Source organism: Pteronotus mesoamericanus, unplaced genomic scaffold (assembly GCF_021234165.1).
Source record: "Pteronotus mesoamericanus isolate MK-2021 breed Mesoamerican mustached bat unplaced genomic scaffold, CSHL_Meso_final contig_591, whole genome shotgun sequence".
NCBI lineage: Eukaryota > Metazoa > Chordata > Mammalia > Chiroptera > Mormoopidae > Pteronotus > Pteronotus mesoamericanus.
This window is the reverse complement of record NW_026555208.1, coordinates 216,141-225,595: the sequence shown is the minus strand read 5'-3', so window position 1 is coordinate 225,595 and position 9,455 is coordinate 216,141. Positions and strand designations below refer to the sequence as shown.

Here is a 9,455-nt window from a genome sequence, read left to right as displayed (position 1 = left end):
TGTTTTCCAAAATGTAACCATTTTGTATTGGATTTTGTCAAAATCTTTTTCTGCATCTATGGTGATGATCATATGGTTTAATCATTTATTTTATTGATGTAGTATAGACAAGTGGTGAAAGCAAATGTCTCTGTCTTGTTTTTGTCCATTTTGTCTTGTTTTTGTCCGGAGTTAATTATGAGTATAATGTTGGCTGTAGGTTTCTCATATATGGCCTTTATTATGTTGAGGTTTGATCCCTCTGTTCCCATTTTGCTGAGAGTTTTTTATCATAAATACATGCTGGGTTTTATCAAACGTTTTTACTGCATCTATTGATATGATCATATGATTTTGCCTTTCATTTTGTTTAAGTGATGTACCACATTTATTAATTCACAAATATTGTACCAACCTTACACCCCTGGGATAAATCTCACTTCATCATGCTGTATGATCTGTTTAATGTATTGCTAGATCAAGATTGCTAATATTTTAATGAGGATTTTAGCATCTATGTTCATTAGGGATATTGACCTATAATTTTCTTTCTTTGTTGTATCTTTATCTTGCTTTGGAATTAGGATAATTAGGATAATACTGGCCTCGTAAAAAGAGCTGGAAGTCTTCTCTCCTCTTGAATTTTTGGAATAGTTTGAGAAGAACAGGTGTTAGTTTTTCTTTGGATGATGGATAAAATTCACCTGTGAAGCCATCTGGTGCAAGACTTTTTTGTGCCGGCAGAATACAGCTCAATATCAGGAAGACAAACAACCCAATTAAAAAATGGGAAAAGAACCTGAATAGACATTTCTCCAAAAGGACATGCAGAATGCCCATAGACATATGAAAAAATGCTCAACATCACTAATCATCAGAGAGATGCAAATTAAAACCACAATGAGGTATCACTTAACACCTGTCAGAATGGCTACCACCAATAAATTAACAAACAACAAGTGTTGGTGAGGACATAAAGAAAAGAGAACCATAGTGCACTGTTGGTGGGTTCTAGTGTAGCCACTGTGGAAAACAATATGGAATATCCTCAAAAAAAATTTTTTTAAACTCCTTTTTGACCTAGAGATTTCACTTCTAGGAATATAGCCTAAGAATCCCAAAACACAAATACAAAAAATATATATATGCACCACTGTGTTCATAGCAACACTATTTACAATAGCCAAGATCTGGTAACAACCTAGGTGTGCATCAGTAGATGAGTGGATAAAAAAGCTATGTTATATTTACACAATGGAATACTATGTAGCAGCAAAAAGAGAAGAAACTTACCTTTTGAGACAGCATGGATGGACCTGGAGAATATAATGCTAAGTGAAATAAGTCAGTCAGTGAAAGACAAATACTACATGATCTCATTTATAGGTGGAGGCTAATGAACAAAATAAACTGACAAACAGAATAGAAACAGAAGCATAGATACATGGAACAGACTGATAGGTGCTGGATGGGAGGTGAGGACTGGATGAAAGATGGTGAAGGGATCAACCAAAGAACAGTTACAGAAAATACATGACTCATGGACATAGGCAATGATATGGAGACTGACTGAGGGAGAGGAGAGGGTAGGGTTGGGCGGAGGTGGGAAAAGCAGGGAAAAGTAGAACAACTCTAATAACATAAACCATTTTTTTAAAATGTAGTGTAATACTTTGATTGATTTTACCATATTAAATCAATGTTGAATTCCTGGAATAAATTCCATTTAATTATGATGTATAATCCTCTTTACCTGTTGTTATACTGTTGGCTGGCATTATGTTGGTATTATGTATCTGTGTTTATAAGGCACATTCCCCTGTGATTTTCTTTGTTTGCAATGTGTTTGGTTTAGATATCAGGGTAATAATGGCCTCATAGAATTAATTGGGAAATATTTTCTACTTATATTACTTTAAAGAGTCTATACAATATTGTGGATATTAATTTCTCTTTAAACTTATAATAGAGTTAACCAATTGAAGATATTTAGACCTGAAATTTTCATTGTGGGAAATATTTAATTCCTAATTCAATTTATTTATATTTTAAATGTTTATTTAGAGTTTATTTACCTTCCTGAGTTATCTCTAGATACTTATAAAATATAAATATAAAAATATTTATAAAAACATTTTAAGATAAACAAAAACTGACAGATTTTATTGTCAACTGACCTGTACAAGAAATGCTAAAGGATGACTACCAGCTAATGAAAAAGGACAGAAGGTCTAAATGAAGAAAAGAAGATCTCTGGAAATGTTGAATAATTATATTAGCTATTTCAAACAGAGAGCAAGCTTTGTGCACAAAATTTTTATTATACTCTCTTGACTGCACAAAAAAAAATTAATACTGAAATCAACAAAATAGCATAGTCACACAAAAATATTATGATTCCATTAAAATAAAAGTATATTAGGAATATACATGTAATGTACACACTTTTATTTATAAATATACATAAAAATATATAAAATAATATATGATATAATTCCAACAAAAAAATCAATCATACAGAACATGTTTTGAAATAGTATCACAATGTCAGAATGTTTGGGGGCCATTATGATATAAATAACATTTCTTCTCATTCTAATTTATGAAGATTAAAATGTTTAAATAATGACCATACAACAGTTTAAAAATGCAAACTATCATAAATGGATACTTACTTAGAATGTCACTTCACTCAGACCTGTTGTCAAATGGAATATGCTTAAGAATTTGGTATCCCATGCATTTAAAAAATAAGTAACAGTCTTCATTGTCAAGATGGTTGTCTAGATAACTATAATGACCCCCCAAAAAGGTATATTAAAATAATTAATTCATATATATGCAACTTCAACATCTATAGGAATAATTATTAAATGACAATAATAAGCAGCCTAGCCTTTACCTATAAAAACAAGGTATGGCTATATTTAAAGACAGGGAAGGATAGGACTATTTTCCAATGTTTTAAGGTTTTTAAGCCTGGGAAAGAAGGAAAAAAGGCAAATTCCTAATAAATTGAGTGGAGTTGCACAGTAGTGTCTCCACTACAAAAAACATGTACCCTAGTTGGGTTTTGGGGTAGATGTCACAGTGTGTCATCTGTATCCCTCTCTCAGGTCCAGAGTTCTCATTCTTCCAACTACTGGGAATGACTGAGAGCCCTTAGGTGAGTCTCCCTTAGATTATTCTCTTGCTTAATAAGACCTTCCTAGTCCAAGATCAAAGCCCTCTCCCAGAGGAGCCCCCAGTATGACATACTAAAGAAGTAGTATAAAAACTTACTCAATTTGCCCCAACTCAGGACAACTGTGATGGGCCACTCCAACTCCAGATGTTCCTGTTATAAACACCTGGCTGACACTTATTGCCACTTCATCACAAATTATTTCCTCCATTTTTTTCATCCACTTCACCCATGCCATGATCTTGTAAGCAAAGTTATGTTAGTTTTCTAATGCTGCTGTTAACAAATTATCAAAAATTCAGTTTCTTAGATCAACACAAATTTATTATCTTACAGTTCTATTTGTTAGAAAGCTGCTGCATTACTTACTGAGCTAAAATCAAGGTGTTAAAATGCAAGGTTTGCATTCTTTTCTGGAGACACTAGGGGAGAATGTTTTCTGTTGTTTTTTCCAGCTTCTGTAGGTTGCTTACACTCTTTAACTCATTGGTCTCTGCTCCATTTGCAAAGCCAACAGGGAAGGGTTCAGCTCTTTTCATGTGGTATTTATCTGGTTTTGCTTTTATCATCACATCTCCTTCTCTAAAGCTAATTCTTCTTCCATTGTCTACTTTTAAAGACCCATGTAATTACACTGGGCCCACCTGGATAGTCCAGAATACTCCCTCAATCTGAAAATCAGTTTATGAACAACCTTAATTCCATCAGCAACCTTAATTCCTTCTTGCCATAAAACATAACACATTCAGGTTCTGGAGATTAGGGTATGGTCATTTTTAGTGGGGCATTATTCTGTTTACCACAACATCAGAATAAGATGTTTACATGCAAATCCCCATCAGAATGTACTTTCTAAGGAAACCAACCTGCAAAGGCTGATTAGCCAGGGTCTTTGAAGAGTCTAACAAGAAACCACAATGGCAAAGAAAAATTCAAAACAAACAGTGCCTAAATGTTCAAAGATTATCTACAACATTAAAAAAAAAAAAGAGCAAATAATATAGTAAGAGACTGTGTGAAGTAGAACTAAAAATAAACCAGTTCACATCCCGTTGGAGGTGGGAGGCTAGGTATTCTAATCTACATTGTCTAGGGGAAGGTTTTGTCCTCATCTGTGGGGACGGAGCTCGTTACAGGGAGCGTGGCGCTCTGGGATCTGAGGGTTACTGTCCCAGTCCAGCTGAGATGGGGAGCGTGGACTCTGAATCCCACAGAGCCCGTTCCAGGGTTGTAACGGATTGGAAGAATAAACGTGAGTCATTGCAAACACTTCTCTATTTGCCAAGAGGGGAGACGTGGCTCTTCCCTCTAGTGGGGAAGGGCTTAAGCCCCTTTGTTCAAAGGCTTTTATTGAAAAGGTTATCACTGGGGCTAAGTAACAGGAATTCACAAGTTATCTAATTACATTAATATGTTAATGTTTACAGAGAATAGACAATGTTTTGAAGAAAACAAATGGCAGGAACGCACCCACCATACCTGAGTACGGGAGGATACTGGTAAATAAGATTGACGAGTAAACAGGAGAGCTTAGTAAACAGAAGAGCGCCAAAGGGTATAGGGTTAGGGTCTGTGAGTAATGTAAATTTCCTTCCCAGCACAAGCTGTCTATAGCTTTTGAGGGGAAAAAACAAAGCATACCTTAAAGAATTTACTTTTAGGCCTGATTTCCCCTGGGAACTGCCTGGATCAATTTAGGACTGTCTTCAGTATTGTTTAGAGCCTGAGCCTGGTCGGGGGAGGGAGCCGCCAAGAGGCAAGGAGACTTCTTTTGGATAGAATGAGGACTCCGGCCATGTCCAAGGCAAGCCGAGGGGTGCAGGCTTTTTTGCCGTTACTCCCCGTCCCCCAAGTCCTGCTCCTGCTGCCCATACCAGCCAATGTCTGTCTTAGCTCGTTTCTCCTCATGAGAAATCTTACCCATCAGTGAAAGCTGACCTTCACAGGGCCAAGCAGGGGGATGTGAGGGAAGCAGGGGCTGTACCCCTGCCAGAGGGACAGGTTTCATCTCCTCAGTGGCCTGTTTTCCCAAGGCCTCCTTGATTATTTCCAGCCTTGGGGCCCTCTTGCCTGTCAGCAGGGTTACAATTCCTGAAACCAGACAGAGCGTTTCCCAACACCCATCACCCTGATCTGTTTTTTATTTACCATCTCCTCCTAACTTCGCTTCCTATGCCTTTTCCTTGCTGAGAAAAGAGGTGGTGTGAGTCAAGGTTAAAGTTTATTTTACCTGAAAAGGGAGGAAGAAGAAGGACTCATCACAATTTTTTCACCTCTTTTACATCCTCTCTGTCATATCAACTCCTATTCCTATGATCTTCATCTTCTCCAACACCACAGTGTCTTCTCTTGTATCCTTTACATTTTCCATCTCTATCTCCTCTTGTGTAATTGTTTTATCATACTCAATGTGAGTTTTATTGATTAAACTACATAATAGAAGTCATATGAACATGCTAAAAACAATAAACCAACTCAGGTTCAAAATACATGTAGTTAGTAGCCTAAAAAAGAAGGGAGGGGGAGAGAGAGAATGAATTACAATTATAAAAAAGTATAGGCTTTTATGAAAAAGATTGAGCATAGAAATTTGTGTTAAAAAATAGTTATGTTTAGGAACTGAAAAATAAAATGAAAACTGTCAAGAATAAAAATTGTCACTTTTAAGAGTAGGTGGGTAGATAGATTCTCAAGAACACAATGAAATAGATAACGTGATGGAAGGAAAGAAAGAGAAATAAGGAATTCCAACTTTAAAGTATTTACAAAAATATGGGAAGAAAGTTGGGAATATTTCTTTCTAACTAATTAAGTGTGAAAGCTCCTAGGAGTAATAGACATATAGTGTCAGAATGCAAGAGCAAACTGAATACCAAAAATGGTCTTTTTAAAACTCTAAATGTAGGCTCAATCTAATGAAATTTTGGAACATCAAAATTTAGATTATTTCCAAACAACGAAAGGAAAAATACTAAAACAGTAAGAAAATTGTTGTTCTTCATGTTTTGTTAATGTTCTAGTTGCCAAGAAAAAGTTCAAAGATTCTATAAGTTTTGATTATTCAAATATGAGGGCAAATAAGGACATATTTAGATTAATGATATAATTAATTATTACAGGAACAGGTGGATTTGTGGTTAGTCACATGTGTTGGCTGGAAGATAATAAATACATATTTCTTGAAGATTGTGAATCCCAGAGCAAGAAAATATTCAAAAAGATTTGTTGCAGGAACAAATTATTTAAGATATACATGTATATTTAAATTAAATGGTCATTTTAAAAGTTTTTTTAACCTGGAAACTGAATTTCAGACATTTCCGACATGAGTGATATAGACATACAAGAAAAATAGAAAATGATAAAAGACTAAATTTTTTGTTTTGTTTACAGTAGGGCAGTTATAAATTAGTTGAATTAAAATACTAATATTTAATGTTAGGGAACAAAGGTAAATTAGGAAAGCATAAAAGTTGTAAAAAAGGAAAGTATTGGGAAATATGAAATTTAAAAAATTAAAAATCAAAACCAAAGATCAAGAAAGCAGAAATCTGTCCTAATTGGTTATAATCCTCTTACCTAATAATTCTATCTCAAAATACAAAACCTGGGTAAGTTACCTATTTAAAATTTACCAAAAAATAAATGAAAGGATCTGCAGCATATTTTCTAATTAAATAATTATATAAATATCTATTAATAGATGAACACATATATAAAATTAGTTATAAAACAAAACAAAATATTTTAATCTATATGAATTAATGATATCTAGCTAAAATACTGTGGTTGTTGTAAAGCTAAAAAAATTTATACTGTGGTGTTAGGAAAACACATGCTAGACTTTGCCTCTGGAAAAATAGTAGAGAAAATGTGTTGGGACTGTCTTAAAGGTGATTTCAAATTTTTTCTGTACATATTTCATTAAGCATTATCTTTAAGAGAAATGTGATATTAAAAGCTATTATTTTTTGAAGTGTAGGAACAAAGATATTTGCTATATTTTTACTTCAGTTTCTTTTATAAAGTATCTGAAAAAGATAAAGTAATATTATATGTTTAAATGTAAGCCAATGTGATAAGTTTAATGACTCAAAAGATCATTGCTTAAGCTTTAAAAATTGAATTATTAAGTTAATTGAAATTTCTCTATCTCATATAAAAGAATTGCTTTTTATGGCTTGTACATTAAAGTCAGCAGGGAATTTAGAGATAGATCTGGGATGAGAGGCCTTAGATTTGGGAATGGAGTATTTTAGAGACAAATGTAAATTGAGAATAAAATTTAATGAAATAATAGGCAAAAGTCAGGATGTATCACATAGATAGATAGAAATACTATATGTAATTCAATTACAAGACCACGTTATGCTTATGCTATGGGCCTGCATGCAGAGAGGTAGTCAGTGATGGTACTGTTGGTATTAGTGAGAAATTGTTGTGCATATATGTTCATTATGGCTATCATTCCATTGAGTCTTATGTATTTGGCAAACCATTCTAATTCAAGCTACAGATTTGGCAATTATTTTTTTGAACCCATGAACTTGGCTTTTTTCTAAAAGCAAAACAGAAAGAAAGATCCACAAGGCTGGTATTAGTTTGGTTAATTGATTTATCCCTAGAAATTAAAATGATTCAAGACATACAATAAATACAAAAAAAAAAGGTAATTTAAATGAATGAATGAATAAAATAATTAATTAATCAATTAAGGAAGTTTTTGGTTTTACTGCTTCATTTCTCTAATTATAAAATACAAAAAACCCAGATAAGGTTCTTGTCCCAGAAAAGAAGCACACTTAGATTGTCAAGGATTCTGCATGAAGATATGCAGAGAGAAGCCATAAAAATTCTTTCCAAGATAGTCCATTAGCCTTTGAACTTGAGATGCAATGAAATCTCCACAAGTCTTAGAATCCATTAGTCAAAGCTAAGAAAAATGAACTTGTATCACAACCTTGCAGCAGTAGGTTAGGACCAGGAGATATTCATTAAGGCAAAAATACACAAGACTTCCTTGCAAAATTATCAGTAAAAGAATGTGATAGGAGTCTTATTTTTTAGTAAAGACATGGAGCACTCGTTCTCGAATCTGTTTGGTCCTCACACCATAAATGATGGGGTTGAGTGAGGGTGGTAGAACCAAATAGAGGTTGGCAACAAGAATGTGGATGTAGTGAGGTATGTTATGTCCAAATCGGTGAGTGAGGAAGGAGAAGACTGAGGGAATATAGAAAACACAGAGGACTGCAACATGAGAGCCACAAGTGTTTAGGGATTTTAGCCGTGCATCCTGTGATGGGAGGCGGAAGACAGCACAGAGAATGTAAACATAGGAAATGCCAACAAGGACCAGGTTCATAAGAAACAGAGAGACTACAAAGAGCCCATAGATAGCATTGATACGGATGTTTCCACAAGACAGCTTTGCAATGCCCATGTGCTCACAGTAGGAATGAGCTATTATCCGAGCCTGACAAAAGGGTAGGCGATAGATGAGATAGACCATGGGAAATGTAAGTAGAACTGGACGAATTATAATGCACAAGCTGATACCCATGAGCATCCGGGATGTCAAGATGGTCGTGTAGCGGAGTGGAGCACAGATAGCCACATAACGGTCAAAAGCCATGGCCACCAGGACCTCAGCTTCCATGCCAGTGAAGGCATGGATCAGAAACATCTGGGCCACACAGGCTCCAAAGTTAATCTCATGTGCATCAAACCAGAAGATACCCAGCATCCGGGGCACAGAGGTTGTAGAAAGGGCCAAATCAATTGTTGAAAGGATGGACAGAAAGTAGAACATGGGCTTCCAGAGATTGTGCTCGGCCTTGATGACTAGCAGAATTGTGGCATTGCCCAGTAAAGCCACAAGATAAACAAAGCAGAAAGGTAGGGAGATCCAGCCGTGGGCCTCTTCCAGACCTGGAATTCCAATGAGGAAAAACGTGGTTGGGTGAAAAAGGCTCCTGTTAAGGTAGACCATTTTGTCACTGTTCAGAGGTCAAAGGAGGTAAAGCTGCTTCTCCTGTGGGGAAAAATAAATAAGAGAGAGAAAGAGAAGTTATCAGGAGAAGAGATCAGACTAAGAAAGAGATGGCATATCAATTGCTAGTTTATTGTTTCAGGGAAGACTTAATGACATGTTTACTATATGAGTAGGCCTGTTACTCAAGGACATATATTGAATCAGCCCCAGGGCTAGCTCAGGCTCAGGTCATACTCAGAGTCCATTCTGCCTGCCGATTGAGTTCTAATTCCAAATATGGAAGCTTGCAATAAACTC

The 9,455-nt window shown here is 35.3% G+C and overlaps 1 protein-coding gene across 1 annotated transcript; it reads right to left on the bottom strand.

The window, feature by feature from the left end:
- Positions 1-8,219: 8,219 nt before the first annotated feature.
- On the bottom strand, positions 8,220-9,166 carry LOC129076470 (olfactory receptor 52J3). Its single transcript, XM_054580631.1, has one exon. The coding sequence runs from the start codon at positions 9,153-9,155 to the stop codon at positions 8,220-8,222; it is 936 nt and encodes a 311-aa protein (XP_054436606.1). The 5' UTR covers positions 9,156-9,166.
- Between the last annotated feature and the right edge of the window lie 289 nt (positions 9,167-9,455).

Coding starts and splice junctions, on each gene's coding strand:
- LOC129076470 (XM_054580631.1), bottom strand. CDS start 9,155: ATGGTCTACCTTAACAGGAGCCTTTTTCACCCAACCACGTTTTTCCTC.